Raw genomic sequence first — 21,585 nt, forward strand, 5'->3', positions numbered from 1 at the left:
CACTTTTATGTTTCAATTATTTTTATTGAAAAGATTTATACATCAGTACAAAAAGTATCTCAATACATCAGCAATTTTTAGCAAACGCAAACCAAGGCCCATACATCAATCATACAAGGAATGTAGTGGTCCACAAAAATATAAACCATCTCTGAAAGAATCTCCAGGGTACAACCCAAAGTGCAATCCAATATATAAGAATCAAAACTTTCAGTACCATTCCCAAAAACTTCAAACCCCCCAGGACAAGGGTCTCAGGGCATAAAATTGTAAGCCAATCGAACTACTAGGACTGTTACCTAAACAAAGGGGCCCGTGCTTGAGAACTCTTGAAAGAGAAATGAAAAGAAAAAGAAAAGAAGAAGAGCTACCATCCAGAACCCCAGGATCCATTAAGTAGGACCCAACTACGTCGTCAGCGATCTCAGGTCATCAGTAAGATACCCAAGCCATGGGTCCCAAACTTTATGAAATTACTTAATTTTGTCCTGAACCAGTGCTGTCAGTCCTTCATTCAACATCAGCCAGGACAGTTTCCTCTTAAGCTGATCGAATGGCAGGGCAGCGGACCGCCAATTTCTAGCCATCGTGATCTTCGCCGATATGAAAATAAAGGTAAGGAGCCGTCTTTGGGCCTTAGAGGCCTCCGCCACCCTGAACAGCCTGTTTCGCAAATTTAACCAAATTCAACAGAGTCAAAGAATATATAAAATTATAGACCCTGATCCAGAATCTCCTAACCTTTGGACAAGTCCACCAAACATGATAGGTGGTTCCAGTCTGGCCACAGCCTCAAACACCTAGGGGTAACTCCATGTACAAAAGGTAGCAAGTCTAGCCGGCACCATATACCATCTAAGCAAAACTTTATAATTAGCTTCTATTATAGATGTATTGATAAGCGATCTAGATGCAGCATCTGAGATCCTAGGCCACTCCTCCAAGCCAAGGGTTTCCTGTAAATCGTCCTCCCATATACCGTATTTTCCGGCGTATAAGACGACCCCCTAATTTTCCAGGAAAAATTTTGGTTTTGGGATATACTCGCCGTATAAGACTACCCCCTTCCTACTAGTCTTTCTGGAGGGTTAGCCAGAACAACCGCTGACAGAAACAGGCTTTTTTCAAGCCTCACAGTGCCATTACATGCCCACACAGTGCCATCACTTGCCCACACAGTGCCATCACTCGCGTTTTGCAGGCCGGTGACAGTCTCCGTCTGCTGCGAGCGTCCATGATTTCAAAGCCGCGCCGTCTTCTCAGCGTGTCCTGTGATTGGCGGAACACAAATTTTCCCAGTAGCGCATCTGTTCTGTGTTCCGCCAATCACGGATGCCTTCTCATCTCGTCCGAGGATGAGAAGGCATCCGTGATAGGCGGAACACAGAACAGAGGCGCTGCTGGGAAGATTTGTGTTCCGCCTATCACAGGACACGCTGAGAAGACGGCGCGGCTTTGAAATCATGAACGATCGCAGCTGCACGGAGACCGTACCAGGCGTATAAGACGACCCCCGACTTTGGATGCATTTTTTTGCATCCAAAAAGTCGTCTTATACGCCGGAAAATACGGTAGGTCAATTTAGTCAATGAACTCATCAACATCGCATATATTTCCGAAAAATGGCCTTTGAGTCTATCATAGTGAGTACAAAGATGCTCCATGGGAGTAGAAGCCTCCAGATCACCCCGACGAGCCAGAGACTGCACATAATGACGTAATTGAACATATCTATAACTTTCCGTTAATGGCATGTGATATTTATCCTGCATAGTTTGCTCAGTTAGCACACACCCTCTGTCACAAACGTCTGCTATACGCAGTAAACCTTATTTGTCCACCATTTAAAAGCAAAAGGATTGAGGCCTGGGGGGAATGCACTATTCAAAACTATAGGTGCCAATGGGGAGTGAGGCGATTTGAAGTTCTGAGTTCTAGAAACTCTATCCCAAATTTCCAAGGAGAAAGACAAAGATGGACATAAAATAGTGGGTCTCTCTTTAAGTGGGAGCCACATAAGGTGAGATATTTGATGTGGACGACAGGAGTGAGACTCCATAATCATCCATATTGCTTGCGAACACTTAGAGTGGAATCTGGAAAGTTGGGCTAGCTGGGCAGCATAAAAGTATTTCTGCAGATCGGGTAGGCCCAATCCCCCCTTACGCTTAAGAGTAAACATAGTGCGCTTATTCACCCTAGGCCTCTTATTCAATTCACTTTTAAATGAAACTATTATCTCTGCATTATTTTAGCTTATAAAAATGTATGAATAAAGTTGGTCTAACACAAACATTATTAAAACGGACTAGCCAAGCTAATTCGATTGGAAGTTAAAAAAAAAAAAAAAAAAAAAAAAAAAAAAGACCTGTAGCCTCTGGGGACTCTTCTGTTAATCTTTTGCTTTGGGATAACGCAATGCTTTCCCAGCCAACATACATAGCAGCTGGGAGGGCCAGAGAGGGGAAATTCACTCTGGCGGTTTTTACTACTGCCAAGCAAGGCATGCATTAAAGCTGAATTCCAATTTTCTTTTCACTAAAACAGAATGGAATGATCAATCCTCTTTAGTCTGCAGATTCCCTGATGTTCTGGGTTTAGTTGTGGCTTTGTATCATTCTTTATATCCGGTTGATAAACTTTCCCTTCCACAACCACTTTCTGCAGTAGCTAGAGCCCATAAAACACACCTTTTTGTAGTCTTAATTCTGCAAATGATGCAACTTCCTTCACAGCTCTGACGGCGAGTGGGATTGAATATATCCCAATTAGCATGCAATCCCACCCAGTCACACCTACAGGAAGAGTCCAAACCTCTCAAGTCCCGACTCACAGATCACAGCATCATTTAAGAAGGAAACCCCTTCATACACAGCCTGTTCTTAAAGCTAGCTGTGCGGCTGCAGGGCAGGATTGAATGGATCACAATAAGAATTCAATCCAGCCAAGTTAAACAGGGACAGGGAGAGTCCCACCCCTCGGATCCTGCTCTTCCAGAGCCCTGCTCTTTATGAAGGGATTAATTTACATATGAAGGAATCCCTTTCATAAAAGCCTCCCATAGCCCTTCACCTGTAATCTTGCAGCAAGCCATTCTATGGCATGATGCAAGACAGGAATGACACTTGGAGGTATGACACATTTACACCTTTCACCACCCACAAGCATGTCCAGAAACACCCATAGTAACCTTAAGGCCCACCCACATCAACTCCCAGAACTAGTACAAGTGACTCCCATAGCCCGCCCTGAAGGGACAGAGGCTCAAAAGGATCATGGGACATGTAGTATCAAGCCTGAAAAAGGAAGGAAACAGGAAGTCAGAGAACTTTTAAATTCAGCCAGGAGGAAGAGTGACATCACACACACACAGAGAAACCTGCTGTATACAGCTAGAGGAGGTAATTTACACACAAACTGATAGTGGGGTTGTGATTCATTTACATGCATTCGTTGTTTTGGGGAGGAAAAGCTGGAGTTCATATTTAAAGCGGATGTGCCACGGGAAAAATATATTAAAAGCCAGCAGCTACAAATACTGCAGCTGCTGACTTTTAATATAAGGACACTTACCTGTCCTGGAGTCCAGCGCCGATCGCAGCAGATGACGAGCCGATCGCTCGTCACCCTGCTGCTCCCCCCTCCATCCTCGGTGAGGGAACCAGGAAGTGAAGCGCTCCGGCTTCACTGCCCGGTTCCCTACGGCGCATGCGCGAGTCGCGCTGCGCCCGCCGATTGGCTCCCGCTGTGTGCTGGGAGCCGAGTGTTCCCAGCATACAACGGGGGACGGACGGGAAGGAAGGAAAAAACCCGTTCTTTGCCCGTATCGTAGGGCCGGAAGTGGGTGCAGATACCTGTCTGTAGACAGGTATCTGCACCCCCCTCCCCCCTGAAAGGTGTCAAATGTGACACCGGAGGAGGGTTCCGATCAGCGGGACTCCACTTTAGAGTGGAGATCCGCTTTAACTACTCAATTTTTGGCCTTAGACATTCAAATATCCACTCTCCACTGGTGAATAAAAGGTAAATGGCAAACACCAATGCCATCTCTGACAGCCTAAGATTGGGACGATATCTGGAGCTCCAACTTGTCAGTATCTCTGGAAGTGAACAATAAACCCATACAACTGTACATTATTCCCCAAACCTACCCAACACAAACCCCTCTGCACAAAATTGGTCAGATATTCCATACCAACTGCCCTTATCACCAACCGCAAATGGATCTTGCACACTTGCTATGGTCATGTCCCATTATCTGTAACCTTTGGTCTCAGGTGACGTTTTATCAACACTGCCCCTACCTTGCACCCCCAGACCTTTGCCTGTTTGGTATTCTGGATGAGTTATGACCCCACTATCAATGGATATTCTTGAGAGAAACTATCTATGGCACATAAAGTGATTACTTTGAGGTAAATGCAATAAACAAAACTACTTTACACCTATGGATCACCTTGGTTAACCAAATAATTCCATATGAAAAATATGTTAAAGCGGATGTCCGCTGAAAAAAAAATATTAAAAGCCAGCAGCTACAAATACTGCAGCTGCTGACTTTTAATATTAGGACACTTACCTGTCCTGGAGTCCAGCGCTGTCCGCAGCAGAGGACGAGCAATTGCTCGTCACTCTGCTGCCCCCCCCGCCATCCTCGGGGAGGGAACCAGGAAGTGAAGCGCTCCGGCTTCACTGCCCGGTTCCCTACGGCGCATTCACGAGTCGCGCTACGCCTGCAGATTGACTACCGCTGTGTACTGGGAGCCAAGTGTTCCCAGCACACAACGGGGGGGGGACGACAACGTGACATCATGCTCGCAGTCTGCCCGAGACTGTGTGGCCGGAAGTGGGTGCAAATACATGTCTTTAGACAGGTATCTGCACCCCCCTCCCCCCTGAAAGGTGTCAAATGTGACACCGGAGGGGGGAGGGTTCCGATCAGCGGGAGTTTCACTTTAGGGTGGAGCTCCGCTTTAATGAAAGTGTCCCAGATACATTTTTCTGTTACTGTTCTGCCTTTTATTGACTGCACAGGCAAGGTTTCTGTATATATCAGGATCTATCCTGTGTATATGGATTTCTTCTATGCCTTCATTTTGCTTTCAATAAACAAAGTTTTAAAAATAACTCTTATACGTGTTTACTAAATGGTCACTGGCACTCAGCTCTCTGCCATTTCACTACAGGTGTGTTGCAGCGCTGCAGGGGAAGTCTCACTTATCTTGCTGCATCCTCTGTTAATGCACACAAAAAAATCCCTACATGCAGCGTGTGACCTCAGAGGGTGTATAGCCTTTGAACTCAAGTGCCAAGACGATGCTGACAGACTCCTCAAGAGATACAAGATGCTAGCTTGTAACTTAGACCCAGCAAGGTCTGCCCAAATTCGAATAGTTTTGCGTGAATAATCCAGCTATGTATTTCAATAGAACATTAAATATATTTTTACAAATGACCAGGGCCTAGTTCTTTCCGGATAACAGCTTACTGTAATCCATGAACAACAGCATCCAGGCTGAAAAGAGGAAGGTCAGCATTCTGAGCAAATTATCTCTATTGCTTTGCACAGTGGCATCTATGTGAGACAATGCTTCCAGGAGAGGGGGCCTCATAAGTGTGCAGCTACTTTGTCCAGTCCCATCCTTGTCTGCATAAAAGGTCCAGGACCTGCATTTCCTGTCTGCCATTCCTGGTCACAAAACTGGCGAATTACGATTACAAATCACACCAAAACATAAAAACGAATATTCAATTTGTGTATTTAGCCATTTTATGATATTTGTTAATTTAAAGCTAAACTGTTTGGCTGCTGTTTTGTGCAATAGGCTCCATGATGAGCGGTAATGGGGGAAGTTCTGAAAAACTGCGATTTTACACAGACGAGACAAATAAGCAAGCTGCTAAATAAAATAACACTCACCTCATCATCAGAGTCATCTGCAAATGCCGAATGCTTAGGTGCAAAAGTATTTTTCTGTTGCAGCTTCTTGGGGAAAAAAAGTCCATACCTGTGATATAGATACAGATGTAAATATTTGGCAATAGTTTTAGAGCAACATAAACTACATTTTACAATCAATGCTTCCACTTTTAGCCCCAGTTCACACTGATGCAGTGCAGGAAACAGCGGTTCCTGTGCATCTCCTGGACCGCAAAGCAATAGCACTGTTGTGTGATCTGCTGCGGTTGTCAATGGAACTTTAAGCACACCCCAAAAGCAGGTCGCAAACGCAGGGCGTTTGCCTGAACCACATCAGATATAAACACATATGCGATACAATTCCAGTGTGAAAAAAATAAAAATAAAATGGATGCAGTGCGATTTCAGCCATGCAACATGAATGGGCTTAAAATCACACAGAATCGCATTCGATTTGAACAGGAATGTGGTGAAATTTACACGTGGTCCCTGTGCGATTCACAGTCAGAACCTAGACAAAAGTTATTTTCCTGGAAAAATTATGCTGAAAACCATATAGAAAACCATAGTTTTCTCAAAAAAGACCAAAGGCAGAACACTCTGAAGAGTACAATTATTGTATTAAGTACTAAACACCACACAGCAAAAAAAAAAAAAAAAAAGGGTGGCAGATAAATAGAGTGGTTACACAATTAAAAAAAGACAACGTTGTCAAGTTAATTAAAAATCAGGGGAATCGCAGCTACGCATTAAACACATACATAACCCAGTCACCATGCACAACATATTCAGGCACTAAAGTAATGGAGCACAGATCAAAAAGGCACCCCAGGAACTATTTTATGATGAGGGCTAAGAAATAATTCATGCAGTCCTGTAAAGAAGAAATTCCAATGGGCTATATGTGCTGTTGTAAAAGTAACTCCTGAACATGGGTATTGGCTGGGTGGATGCGTGAGGGTATGGCTGTCCCAAGTTAGAGAAGGGTGCTTGCCGGTCACAGTGACGGTAATACTTCAGTATGATCCATGGAATGTCACATTAGTCTGCACAATACAAAGAATCAACCACACTATATGGAACAATTGGCTGTACATGTATCAACTTCTGTAAGGCACGTGTATAACAGAGCTGCATATGTGGGGGAGAATGATGCATAAGGATCAGACTGGTGCATCCATAGTAAAGAGCAGTAGGTGGAAGTAGGTGTTCTCACCAAGTCCTCGGTAGCAGTCCTCCTATAGAAGATGTCTGTACCCCACGATTCTCACAGCGGGCTCACAATGAACTGCACGCTGCACACACAGGAGGAGACAACTTCCCCACTGTGCGGTCTTGTGCCATGCAAAAGCCGTGCGGATGCCTCCACGTGTAGTCCGGCAGCCAAAAAGATTCCGTTGGGAACGTGTAGTTGAGAAAGGCAATACCCTTTAGAGCATGGGTCTTCAAACTACGGCCCTCCAGTTGTTCAGGAACTACATTTCCCATCATGCCTGGTCATGTCTGTGAGTAACAGTGTGTTACAATGCCTCCTGGGATGTGTAGTTCTACAACAGCTGGAGGGCCGTAGTTTGAGGATCCCTGCTTTAGAGTATAAGCTAGCGATTCCGGAATGACGTGCTGACGTCACACTGATGCGTTTCAACAGCCAATGAGCGCTGTTTTCCTCCGTTCTGATATCCCGTCGATCCAGGCTAAACCCATATTTTTTGTTACAGCAAACACTGCTGACTTGTCAATTGTGTCAAAAAATAAAAACAAATATGTACCTCCCCATTGAAAACGCTTAAAAAATAAATAAAAAAAAAACACATGCACCCATTGAGTTTTTGATGCATTTAGTCACATGATCTATGATAAACACCATAATCATGGTAAAATTGCAAGCGTTTTCGGCCGCAATTAACCGCATCTTTTTTTCTTCCGGCACCAAACCCTATTTTCGGCCGATGATTTTTGGTAGCCAAAATGTTGGTGCACTCCTTTGCTCCATTTCCCCTAGCCCTCCAACCCGATCTTTTACTTCTCCCCTCTTTTTCCCAATCTTGTTTTTGACTAATCTTCATTGCTCCCATTTTTAAGTCCTTGATTCTATAGATCCGATATACTGAATCAGTTTTAAACTTCGGTGTACGTCTTGAACCTTAGGGCTGGTTCACACCACAAAAATGCGCTCCAGATTAGTTTCTGCATGTGTTTTTAAACCATTCTGGTTTTAATGCATTGACTGATGCATTCCAGATGCTTTTCTTCATTCTACTGGGGTCCGGTGCGTTTTTGATACATTTTACTATGTTCCAGTACAGTCAAGTGCAGGAAAAATGCATCATGTTCTTGCACCCTGGAACGGATTGCACTTTCCATGCGTTTATGTTAACCTCTTTTGTACTTTGCCTTGTCATTGACTAAACAGGGCTCGGTGTGCCGCAGCGAGCCACCAGGCACATGTCTTAAGAAAGCTGGCTGTGACATGCAGAGCCAGACACAACTGGATGTAATGCATATGCTTGGTGGTGGTGGGAGAAACAGAAAGAGCCTCTTCATTCCCCTACCCTGTTCACGCATGCACCTCACCAACCAGGACAGGCAGAGTGATGGAGAAGCCGAGGCCTTCCACACCACCACCTTCCGTATATGCGGCCGCAGCACCTTGCTGGCTTTCATGTGCGGGAGGAGCCAACAAGGTGCTGCAGCCGCATATAGGGAAAGCAGTGTGGCTGGTGTATGCCAACCTCTCTTCCCACCCACTTATTTTCCTGCTGAAGGTGTCGGATCTGGTGCTCCAGGGCAGAGAGTTCTCCTTTTGCAAATAGTAATTATGCTCTTTTATCTCTTCCGACTGCAGTCTTCAAATCAGCTGGCCAGGCTTTTCTAATCAGTGTGCACCTGCTATCTTTGGGCAGTCCTCTCCCTCAACAGCCGTGTGTGCCTGGCTCAAGCTGAAGGGGAGACCATTCTACCCAGGAAAGTTGACTGTGGATGAAAAAGGTAACAGGCTTTTGGAAGCACTACTAAATGTAATACTGTATTCAAAGCCAGTTATTAAACAAAACTCCTTTATAACTGGCTCTGCAAGTAATGCTTAGTAACTGGCCTTTTTAACTGCTCAAAGACGGATACTGCACTGGTAACTTGTTTTCTAAAGTAGTTGCTCCCAAACCCTGTTCTAAGGCTACATTCGCACACCCGTTTAGCATTGACTGAAATCAAATCGAAAGCGAGAGACTTCTTAAAATCGACGATGAAATGCACGCTTGTTTTTTCGGCTTTGGAGCCGTGCTTCAATCTGATCTTCTCTCGAAAAGCAGGCACAGCCTTCCAGCAAGTACCAGTTCACACAGGGGCAACCCGACTTACAGCGCGACTTTGCAAGGCTACTTCAGCGCAACTTGGAGCAACTTACAACGCGACTTGAAGTTGCCTCCAGGACAGGCAACTTTGGCCGTGGCTAATCACAGAATAATCAGCTCTGTGGGAGGGGTTTGCCCGAGTAAACTATTTTCTTTTCCTGTAAAGTTTCTCCGACTTTGGAGGCAACTTCCATTGAAATCTATGGGTACAAGTCGGATAGAAGTCGCCTTGAAGTAGTACAAAAACCTTTTCTGAGCGACTTTCTCATGTCGCACGACTTGGGGGCGACACAAGTCGGATTCCAAGTCGCGGTAGTGTGAAGCGGCACCAAATGTAAAAAATATATATATGTAAAAATAAAAAGTTCTTTACAAAAATTGTTAAATCTTTTCAGGTGTGCTGTGAACGTTTTTAGATCCTTTTTAGTGCACCGCAAGACAAAAAAAAAGTTTGAGAAACATTACCTTAAACCTAATAAAAGGTTTTGTAAAGAAAGCAATTTTCAAATATCCTTGCATTAAAAACTCTCCTGAAGTTTCTGTGAATGTACAGGTTCCTTTGTATAATGTATAGCTTAGCCATATCAATCATATAAAAAAAAGTTTCTAGGAATTTATTCAGTTCATAGTAATGTCATCGATTTATAAAAGTCACAACATTTTCATCAGCACTAGAACTTTATGTTACAGATAACATAAGGAGGTTTAAGCTTTTGGCTTGACAGCTCAAAGAGCATATTCCATATACGAAGTAAAAGAAGCAAGTTTCATAATCCCATAGAATAGACAAAGGAAAGTCTGCATAGGGTCTTGGCCCCCACTGTCATCTATGCAGTTTACACAGTAAAGAGCATTTGTGCCATACACGAGCTGTAAAAGAGAATTTCCTTATAGCAATATGCATGTCTAAAAGAGCAGCCCAACACCAAAATGGTCCAATTACTAAGCTACATCTTGTCTTTTTTTTTTTAATAATAGGGTAAAATTATTTTTTATTATAACTATTTGGGTAACCAGTGCAAGCTTTTATTGCTCACAAAAATAAATATTTTATTTAATAAATTAGATCACTTATGAATGCTGGCGGCCTTACTGGCTATGGATAGTGCATTAAAAAAAAGTGGGGGGGGGGGGAAGAATTGCAAAATATCTGATTTTATACCAAAATGTAAAATGCACATACCATTAAAGCTGAACCCTGGGCAATTATAAAAGAAACACATTAAAGTGGTTGTAAACCACTTTTACCTACAGGTAAGCCTATAACGAGGCTTACCAGTAGTATATGCGCTGCTTCCGACGTCATCAGTGCATGTGCACTGGAGAAACAGGCCTCTGGTGCAGGTTCTTCAGTAGCTGACCAGTGGCTCCCATGCGAATGCAACGTCATCGCAGCTCCAGCCAATCAGAGCGCCGGAGCTGCGAACCAGGAAGTAACTCGAACCGCAGACCCGGAAGCCACAGAGGCTCTTTGATGCATATTTATGCAGTGTACATAAAATGTATTTTGATTGTAAACCGTCCCTCCTCCCCCTCTTTTGTTAACCACTTGCTTACTGGGCACTTTTACCTCCTTCCTGCCCAGGTCAATTTTCAGCGCTGTCACACTTTGAATGACAATTGCGCAGTCATGCAACACTGTACCCAAATTTAATTTTTATCATTTTTTTCACACAAGTAGAGTGTTTTCATTTTTTATTCACCACTGGGTTTTTTGCTAAACCAAAAAAAATTCATAATTTTCTATACATTTTTGCAAACTTTCACTGATGGGCAGTGATGGGCAGTGATAGGTGGCACTGATAAGCGACACTGATGAGGCAGTGATGGACACCGATTGGCAGCACCGATTAGCAGTAATGATGGGTACCAATAGATGGCACTGGTGGGCACGGAGGGGACAGATGTCTCTCTAACAGAAGCTGTTTAATGTCTTTCTTCTTTTCTTCACACCAACAGCGTGAGAAAAAATAAATAAAGCCGATAACCGGCTTCTGTTTACTTACGCAGTTAGCTGTCATTGGCCCTTTATCTGATCAGTCGAGTCCCAAGGAATCACACAGAGAGCACCGGCACCGCGAGAACGTCCACGTAGCCCTAACCCACCCCCCCACCAGGCTTTTTTACCTGTATTGCTGTGGTGAGATGTTCCATTACCAATACGTTTAGCAATGGAGACAGGAGACATCCCTGTCGGGTTCCATTTGTTATCTCTATGTATTCCGAGTATTTTCCATTTATTTTTACTTTTGCTTTAGGGTTGTGATAAAATGCCATAATCCTACTCAACATTTTAGGTCCAATTCCTAATTGTATCAAAGTTTCTTCCATAAACCGCCATCCCACTCTGTCAAATGCTTTTTCCGCATCTAATGATAACAGACAAGCTGGGATGGCGGTTTTCTGGGCATATTCCATCAATGCTTTGGCAAAATTGGTGATAATCTCTTGGCCAATATTTTGGAGTATATACGAATATCTATATTAGTAAGGGAAATTGGACTGTAATTCTTGCATAATGTATGATCTCTTCCTGGTTTAGGCCCCATTCACACGAGGCGGACTCCGTTCCTACGGAGTCCACCTGCTCCCGCCAGCTCAGCGGGAGATCAGTCCGCAGATCTCCGCTGAGCCGACGGATGACAAGCTCCTCTCTGCTCACTGAGCGGGGAGGGGCTTGTCGGGCACCGCTGTCTCCTATGGATCAATCTGATGAAAACGGACAGCATGTCCGTTTTCATCAGATCTTACCCGATCCGATCCACATGGACGGATAGGGACGTGCCCCCCATACGTCTGTTAGCGGATCGGATAGGGTCAGATGTCAGCGGACATGTCTCCGCTGACATCCGACGCTCCATAGGGATGCATGGAGAGGCCGTTCAGGTCCGCCGTCAAAACTGACAGGCGGACCCGAACGGTCCGTCGTGTGAATGAGGCCTTAGGAATTAATGTAATAAATGTTTCCATAGTTTGGGATGCAAATGTTTGTTTTCTGGAAATACAATTATATGTCTTTTTTAAAATTGTTACGATTATGTCTTGAAATGTTTTATAAAATCTTGCTGTATATCCATCTGGGCCCCCCCCCCAGGCATTTTAAACCTGTGATGTAGCCATCTTTTGGCTATAACACAGGGGCAAAGTGGTTAATAAAACTCTAGCAGTACTCTTTTTGCCATTGATAGATTTTATCTGCCTCCACTGTAATCATTTTACTGTATTGTTCATATTGAATGGGGTTCACTTCCAGTCTCTGGACCTTCATGTTGTTTAGACCTTGTTCACACACTTTCACGGACTGGACGTACCTTGGGCTATAATAGTGAGAGCTCTATTCCATTTGGTCTATACAGGTTATGGATTCTAAATTTACTATACTGTTAAGCAGTCATGACGATCATGTTTATGGTTGCATTTTCTATCTACGGCTGTACCTCAATCAATTATTTTTGTTTAGATATACTGGAAACTGCTTCTTGATAAATACACATTTGAAAAATTAAATAAAATGTATTCCGATTGTATTTTTAGAATCAATCTAGGCTTACTGCTGAAAATAACTTTTGCAGTGTGAGAGAAGAATAGTAGTGTGGGTGTGACCACTGGAAAGACCTCTTCTTACTTTCTATCCCAAGAACCAGCAGGTATCCAAACTGCAGTCTAAAGGCCCATACACACGATCAGATTTTACAACAATTGTCGGATAATTCGACCATGTGTATGCTCCATCAGACAATTGTTGGCAGCATTAACGACAACAAAAGTTGGCTGTTCATGCTCACCAACTAACAATAAATCTGTTACGTCAAATTTTTCCAATAGTGTGTACACAAATCTGTCGGACTAAAATCCAAAGTACAAAACACGCATGCTCTGAACCAATGCTAAACATCAAACAATAGCAGAAGTTGCCCAAAGGGTGGCGGTAAAGAGCTGAAAAACCATGTGGTTTGGTGAATGTTGGCTGAAAACGTTCTGCCGTGTGTATGCAGAACAACTTCACGGACAACGCCCTTCGAGCAAAAATCCACGCAAAAGTCAGATCGTGTGTACGAGGCTTAAAGCGGAGGTTCACCCTAAAACAATTATATACCATCCGATACAGCATACTTGCGTCAGCTACAGTATGCCGTTTTTTTTCCGCTGTACTTAGCGTTTAATCGTTAATTTTCTTTTCAGACTCCCGCGGTGAATAGGCGTTCCTATGAAGAGGCGTAGATGATTGACGTGCGGCTATGGCGCGTCACGCGTTCCGAAAGAAGCCGAACTAGGACTCGGCTATATACGGCGCCTGCGCAGTCAGCTCCTAGTCTGTGCGCAGGCGCCGTATAGCGCCGTGAAGAGCCGAGTCCTAGTCCGGCTATTTTCGGAACGCGTGACGCGCCTTAGCCGCACGTTAATCATCTACGCCTCTTCATAGGAACGCCTATTCCCCGCGGGAGGAAGAAAAGAAAATGAACGATTAAACGGTAAGTACAGCGAAAAAAAAAAAAAACAACAAGCATACTGTAGCTGACGCAAGTATGCTGCATGTAATGGTACATAGATGTTTTTTAGGGCGAACCTCTGCTTTAACTGTTTATTTTTTTTTTTTTCTTTTGGGGAAAATGTAGCAATCCCCTCATTCGTTACAAAGTATTGAAGTCAACAAGACAGCCACAGAGTTAGAATTTTCAGGAGGATGTAAGCAACAGCAACTTCCATGTGCATCTCACTATAGGTTTACTTTAAGGGAAAATACATGAAGTATAGAAACCAGTATATATTCCATAATACTATAAATAGTTTCGAGAAACTGTGTCGTATGAGCTGTACTTTGCCACTACTTACTGTTTCCCTGGAGCAGCCATCTTGATCACTTCTTAGTGCATGTATCCTCCTGGGAAAAAAAAAAAATCTCATGTGAACCATGATCTGCATTTTTTATAAGTTCACAGGCTACAGATATAGGAGTCAAATGCTCTGGATACCTAGATCCACCTATCGCTGAGTGGAATCATAAAAAGAAAGAGAAAAGGGGAAATATATTTATTTGTTAGTAGGCTGGAAGAGGAGGGATGGGTCAACCATGAACACATAATCTGGTGTAGCCGTGCATGGTAGCCAATCAGCTTCTAACTTCAGCGTTTACAATAAGACCGGGTTCACACTGGTACAACAAACGCTCCGACATTGGGCACTCATGACGCATGGCGTGTGAAAATCAATGTTTCCCTATGAGAGCCGTCTTAACTGGTCCGACACAAGTTGGTACGACTTTGAAAATGCTCTTCCACACAACCCTGGCCGTTGGTTGTCGTGGGGGCTGCGGGCGGGGCCACCAGATCCCGGCCCCCACCCTATGTGAATGGGTATGGGGTACATTTTACCAAAAAAAAGTGTCAAAAATAAAAACACTGTACACAGGTTTTTAAAGTATTTTATTAAAGCGGATGTTCCGCCAAAAAAAAAATATTAAAAGCCAGCAGCTACAAATACTGCAGCTGCTGACTTTTAATATTAGGACACTTACCTGTCCTGGAGTCCAGCGGCGTCCGCAGCAGACGAGCGATCGCTCGTCACCCTGCTGCTCCCCCCTCCATCCACGCTGAGGGAACCAGGAAGTGAAGCGCTGCGGCTTCACTGCCCGGTTCCCTACGGCGCATGTGCGAGTCGCGCCCGCCGATTGGCTCCCGCTGTGTGCTGGGAGCCCAGTGTTCCCAGCACACAACGGGGGGGGGCGACGGGATGTGACGCAATGCCCGTCTTTTGCCCGTGAATGCCAGGCCGGAAGTGGGTGCAAATACCTGTCTTTAGACAGGTATCTGCACCCACCTCCCCCCTGAAAGGTGTCAAATGTGACACCGGAGGGGGGGAGGGTTCCGATCAGCGGGACTTCACTTTAGGGTGGAGAACCGCTTTAAGGCTTCTCCATTTTCTGGCGCCATCTTCTGCGTCTGCTGGTTCTTCTCCGCTGTCTTCTCGCACTTTTGTCGGGTCTTCTCCCTCCGTTCTTCAGATGTTGACTCGGCGCTCTTTCCCGCTCTAATGCTGGGTGCCCAGTGTGCCACTACTTATATTGGCATGAGGCGGGGTCACTGGGTGACGTCACCCAGACGGCAATGTGAGCATGATGGGGCGGTGATGTCACAAGGGGCAGGGTCACTGGATGGCATCACCTGGTGACCCTGCCCCATGCCAATATAAGTCTTTGCACACAGCATTACAGCGGGAGAGAGCGTTGAGTCAACATCAGAAGAAGAGCATAGGGAAGAAGACAACGGAGACGGGCAACAGCTAGCAAAAGAGCAGACCCAGCAGAAGACACCAGAGAGCGGGAGAAAAACCGGAGAAGAGGCCAGAGAGGGGAGAAGGCGGAAGAGACCCCCGGAGCTGCCTAATAAATTACTTTAAAAACCTGTGGTGCGTTTTATTGACACTTTTTTTTCAGGTAAATGGGTAGGGGTACAATGTACCCCATACCCATTCACATAGGGTGGGGGGCCGGGATTCCAACAAGCCCCCGACAACCAACGGCCAGGGTTGTCGGGAAGGGGCCCTTGTCCTCATCAACATGGGGACAAGGTGCTTTGAGGTGGGGGCGCAGGGCCCCACTGCCCCAAACCACCCACCCCACATGTTGAGGAGATGCTGTCCTGTAAGGTTCAGGAGGGGGGGTGGGCGGCCGTTCGCTCGTCCCCTTTCCTGCCTACTGGGCTGCGTGCTTGGATAAGGGCCTGGTATGGATTTTGGGGGGACCCCCATGCGATGGTGTGGGGGGTTCCCCTTAAAATCCATACCAGACCGAAAGGGCCAGGTATGCGCATGGAGGGGGAACCCATGCCGGTTCAAAAAAAAAATTGCCGTGAAGTTCCCCTTCATGCACAAGTCATATGCCAAAGTTGGATCCTTTAATACGGGAATCCGACTTCAGAAAAAAGGTAGTGCAGGTACTGCTTTAAAGTCGGCACGACTCATCACACTAGACCAGGGGTGGCCAAACTTTTTTCAAAGGGGGCCAGATTTGATGAAGTGAACATGCGTAAGGGCCGAACATTTTGCTGACATTCTTTGAACCATTAAAATTTGGTCTAAGTGTGTTTGCCCGAGCACTAATACACTGGCCAACAAGAATTATCTTGCCTTTTGTGGCTGTGTGTGGTGAAGAGATGAGCTCAGGCGTATTATTTGGATATACCATATTTATTGGCGTATAACACGCACCTTAACGTTAGGAGGGAAGTTTCAGGAAAAAAATGTAAATAAAGAACTGTGAAGCAAAATAAGGGTCATTGCCCATCAATGCAGCCTTGCCATTGCCATGAATGCAGCCTTGCCATTGCCATGAATGCAGCCTCTCCATAGCCATGAATGCAGCCTGATCGATGTCCATCTGCAGCCTCGGAGGGGAAGCGGGACGAGCGCCAACAAATTACATACAGGAGAATCTCCTGTTTACACAGTAGCCTCTTTAATACAATGTCCCGCCTCCTATGATAGACAGAGGAGTTGTCCAATGGCAGCCCAGGAGACAAGACTTCCTATTACAGATGCCGCAGAGTAAACAGGAGATTCTCCTGTATGTAATTTGACAGCACTCATTCCCCACTCCCTTTCTGTCCCCTCCGAAGCAGCACCGATAAATACAGTATATATCCAAATTACCAGGGGGGCCACATTAAACTGGAATGGGGGCCGCAATTGGCCCCCGGGCCAGACTTTGGACATGCCTGCACTAGACATATCACATTCCACTAGTGCAGGGGTCTCCAAACTGCGGCCCGAGGGCCAGATGTGGCCCTTTGCTAGCCTTTATCCGGCCCTCGGGGCACAATTCCTCCCACTGATATGAGGCACTATTCATCCCACTGACACCAACAATGGGGCACTATATACTCCACTGATACCAATAATTGGATACTAATCCTCTTACTAATAATAGGGGGGAATACCTCTCCTTCTATTGATGACCAAACCCGAGACCATATTTATTCTCACTGATGCTGGCCCGTGACATTTTCTGCCCCTGTTGGCCACAATCCGGCCCTCCTAAAGTCTAAAGGACAATAAAGTGGCCCTGTGTTTGAAAAGTTTGGAGACCCCTGCACTAGTGGATTAGTGAAGAAGAGTAGTAAGGCAGTTTATAGATTAGTCTGATTTTTTTTCATTCAACCAGCGAGTTCAATAATCAGAATACACCGATCAGTGTTGCAGGCTATAGCTGGCAGCGCTGATCAAGATAGGGAAAGTCGATCAGGTTCTGTACAGCCACAGTTCCCATACATGGATCGAAATTCTGCCTGTCCCTGCTGTACCAGATGAATTTCAATCCATGTATGGCCAGCTTATAGCTAAACTCACACGATGGATCCCTTTTGAGATGCGTTGGACAGGTGGTGAAGCAGTTATATGTGGCTGCCGCACCATCTGTTTTAACCCTGTAAATACCACACCATGCAACACAATGTACATATGTAGACAGCTTAAAGTGGTGGTAAACCCTTACATATACCCAGTGAAGGAACTAGGCTCAGATGATACAGACCCTAAATAAATCCTTCTACATATGTTGTTTCTGTCTATCTGCAGTCTTCTCTACATCCGCTCATAGTCCAGAATTTTAAAGATTGTCTGAGCAGTCAGAAAAAAAATTGTCGGAGAGCTGAAATTACACACTCTAGAGTTCAGGGAGGAGAGCGCTGAGAGCTGATTGGAGAGAGACAGTTCACAGGAGGCTGTCAATAAGCTGGAGCTCCCTCCCATGTCTTTTTCCCTCCCATGTATTTTTCTCTTGGTGTCAGGAAAACATGTCAGAAGTGATTCATGCTGATAGCCGAGGAACGAAGCAGCAGACAGAAATGACACTAAAGCCTCGTACACACGATTCGACACTTGGCCAGCCGAGCGCCAAACTTTTGTCAAAAGTGTGCCTGGATTTTGTCTTGCATACTACTGGCACACAATTGTCGGCCAACAAACACGAACGTAGTGACATACTACATGGAATTTCAGCTCTTGAGTGCCACTCTTTGGGCACCTTCTGCTAATGTCGTGTTTGGCGAGCATGGATTATGAGCATGCGTGTTTGTACTTTGGACTTGGGTGACAAACTTTTGTACAGACAATACGAAAATCTGACAAGAGACAGTTGTCCGCCAAAAATTTACTAGCCTGCCATCCAACATTTGTTGGCCGAAAGTTGGGCAACAATTGTCTGAAGCAGCGTACTAACGGTCAGATTTTAGGCCAACAGTCTCATCAGACAATCGCCTGCCAACAATTGGATCGTGTGTACGAGGTTTTAGGGCAGTTTCACACTGGGGCAGTGAGAGCGTCGCTAGTTTTAGCGGCGCTTTACCGTTGTTTTAGCGGGGCTTTTCAGCCACTTGCGGGGCGATTTTAACCCCCACTATTGGCGGACTTTTTCTAGTGTCCTGCAAGCGCATCGCTCCAGTGTAAAAGCAGTCGGGCTTTCCCACTGGAGTGATAGGAGAGGCACTTTACAGTCGCTATTGTTAGCACTAAAACGCCTGTAAAGTGCCTCAGTGTGAAAGTGGCCTTAGCGCCATTTATTGAATACACACTATAGAGGGATATGATTTGTTCATATTTCATGTCTGAAGCAAAACCTCATCCTAGCCACCTAATTTTACTGCCTGACCACAAGTGTAAATGAGCCCTTAGTCTAGGTTCACACTGAATGCGGCTTTGAAATTGTGCGCTACACTTGAAAACTCGCACAATTTCAAAGCCGCATGTCAGTGGAACTTGGCTGATATCTGTGCGACTTCATGTGCAGATGTCTATGCAAGTCACACTTGGAATCCCCAGAAGTGGCGCAGGAATTACTTTTTCAAATCAGTGTGGCACCGCAAATTTCATGACCTGTAAAATCGCAGTATAAGTCGCACCGCTGTGAACAGGGGCCAAACCCCTACACACTGGCAGAATGTCGGCAGACATTTGCAGGTCGAAAATAAAAAAACAGCCGATATTCTGCCCATGTGTATGTCGGTCGGTCTGACAAATAACGGCTGTTTGGCCGTGCGTGCTGGAAAACCAGCAGCCAACCGACTCCTGATCAGTGCTACCAGCCAATGGCAGATCACCGATTGGAGTGTTAGAACACAACAGCTCAGCAGGGGAGATCGCTGGACTAACCATGCATGGTTAGTACATCAGCTCCGACTGGAGCTGACAGATTCTTTGTGCAACCCATCGGTAGTGCCGGTGTCTTGTCGATCTAGTTCCCCTATCGATATGGTTCCCTGTTTGACTGCACAGGAGCAGACGAAGCCCACGTAAATCTCTGAACCTCGGGCAGCATCCATGCTCATTCCTCAACATCCCCGTGGATTGGTGGATGTTAAAAAAAAAAAAAGAGCCAGGAGGCCGAGCGAGCACAGCGAGGCCGACTGGCCACTTACAGCAAATTCCACGTCGCCCTGGACCTCTTGCTACAGCTGCTCAGGTTCAGTGATTTCCATTGGCTCGGATTGCGCAGTCAAGAGGAGAACCGTATCGATAGCTGGAACCATATCGGCAGATCACTGGCTTAAGAATGAGCATATAGGGAATATAAGGGGTGGAGATGGTTAGGCGCTTTGGAACTCCCAAACTGTTCACACGGTTTTCTTTTCCTCCCCCTTTAACGCTGCCTCCCAGTGGTCTTTAATGGCTGGGAGGCAGCGCGGCTTCTATATGATCATGTTATTCAGGGGCAGACAGTCCATTAAGGGCGGATGGGGGCTACCTCCCCTAGCCATGAGTCTGGCCCCTTTCAGGACATCGGCACATGGATTCCAATACGGAGGAGCTGTTTTTCTGAAGCACCGATTAGAGCCAGAGGGTCCAATAGGCTTCAATATAGGGTGGGTTTGGGTCGCAGATAGTGCGCTCAGAGCTCACCCAGGTGTGTTACAACAGCAAATTAATATTTGCTGTTGTAACACTGATCCTCCTCCCAGCAAATCAGGAAGCAGGTTTTGACACTGGTTGGCTAAAAGGACAGTCGATCCTATTGGACACCTAGAAGGAGGAGAGGAGGAGCTGGAAGCCGACCATGGAGGAGAGGACTCAGAGCCGAGCCTCCACACTACCTGCTACGAGGAGGTAAGTGCCAGACTGACCGGCGAACAGCGGGGGTGGTTGTTTGCCGCCACTGATTTGATTGCTATAATTGGCTCTCACAGTGGTCACGTGAGCAGGATTCCATCCTGCTGGCTCCTCAAAGGCCTCAACCGAAACGCATCAGTGACAGTTCAGTCAGTGTGCTGGGAGCATGCAGTGAGCGCACAACCTTACGCTGCCGGGGACACATATGTGCAGCAAACTGGTATTAAATCTCACCTTTCTCAGCATACACGCATTATGTGGTGGGCAACATATTAAAAACAAATAAAGGGTCACTGAATGCGCCCTGGGTTATACCCAGCAGTACATTGTGACACTCTGCGGTCCAGGGACACGTGTTGTGGTGTGTAAACATGCAGCACACCTGTATAGTGTGAGGAGGGCACACAGGAACACAAGCTTGTTAGACGCGTCCATTGAAATGCTGGTGGCCATGCCAGGGGTAGTAGTAGTATTCGGGCCAGAGGGAGGTTTCATTAATGGCTGACGAGGTGTACAGTACTGGGAATAAGAACCGTGCCGGAAAAGGCAAGCCTAGGAGGGAAAGAAAGAGATGAATTGGAAAATACCTGTATCTCTGTGCTTGCTGTGTACAGTCCTTAGAAAGCCTCACAGCGGCGCCGCCATGTAAATCTCCGATAAAATGGAACCGGCGCACGCTCAGTTCTCCACCACAACCGTCTGAAAGGCTACAGGAACAAGGCGCGCGCATGCGCAGACCCTCTTCTCCCTTCTGTCACCGACGTATGGAAAACGTCGACTCTAGTCAAGGAAAAAGTGGATTGTCTGCGCGTGCGCGGCATTCTTGTTAGTGTACATTAGGTAGGTTCTGTACAGTGCCTGTTAAATGTATTGCCATTGGTGTCATTGCAGATAGGCAACACAGGGCAAGTTATTACTTTAACATTTTATGTGGGAATAGCTATGTGTAAAGAATGTTAGTTCCTATTGAAAACTTGGTGTTTTACATCGACGCGTGTTACGTTTTCCTGCTTCACAAATAAATCTTTTTCTCCAGGTGGTTTTAGCCAGCCCCCCAATGACATAGGCCAAGCCCACCCACCTGCCCCTGTGAGTCCCTGCTCATATAGCTTCCTGGGTAGGGTTGCGTTAAGCCTCGTCGTACACACGCTTAGATTTTCGGACGACCGAACGTCCGTTTTTTTGTGGCATGCTAGTCTCATGTCGATAGTGAAGAGG

The 21,585-nt window shown here is 45.7% G+C and overlaps 1 protein-coding gene across 1 annotated transcript in view; it reads right to left on the bottom strand.

Moving 5' to 3' along the window:
• The window catches only part of NSRP1 (nuclear speckle splicing regulatory protein 1), a 64,564-nt gene extending 43,462 nt beyond the window's left edge, over positions 1 to 21,102 (bottom strand). Inside the window, exons 1-3 of the mRNA XM_040338570.1 lie at positions 20,955 to 21,102; positions 14,104 to 14,152; positions 5,921 to 6,008 (exon numbers count right to left, since the gene is read on the bottom strand). Coding sequence (XP_040194504.1) covers positions 5,921 to 6,008; positions 14,104 to 14,123 — 108 coding nt within the window. The 5' untranslated portion in view covers positions 14,124 to 14,152; positions 20,955 to 21,102. The remainder of the gene's footprint in view (positions 1 to 5,920; positions 6,009 to 14,103; positions 14,153 to 20,954) is intronic.
• Positions 21,103 to 21,585: the final 483 nt, after the last annotated feature.

Source organism: Rana temporaria, chromosome 2 (assembly GCF_905171775.1).
Source record: "Rana temporaria chromosome 2, aRanTem1.1, whole genome shotgun sequence".
In the NCBI taxonomy this organism is placed as follows: domain Eukaryota; kingdom Metazoa; phylum Chordata; class Amphibia; order Anura; family Ranidae; genus Rana; species Rana temporaria.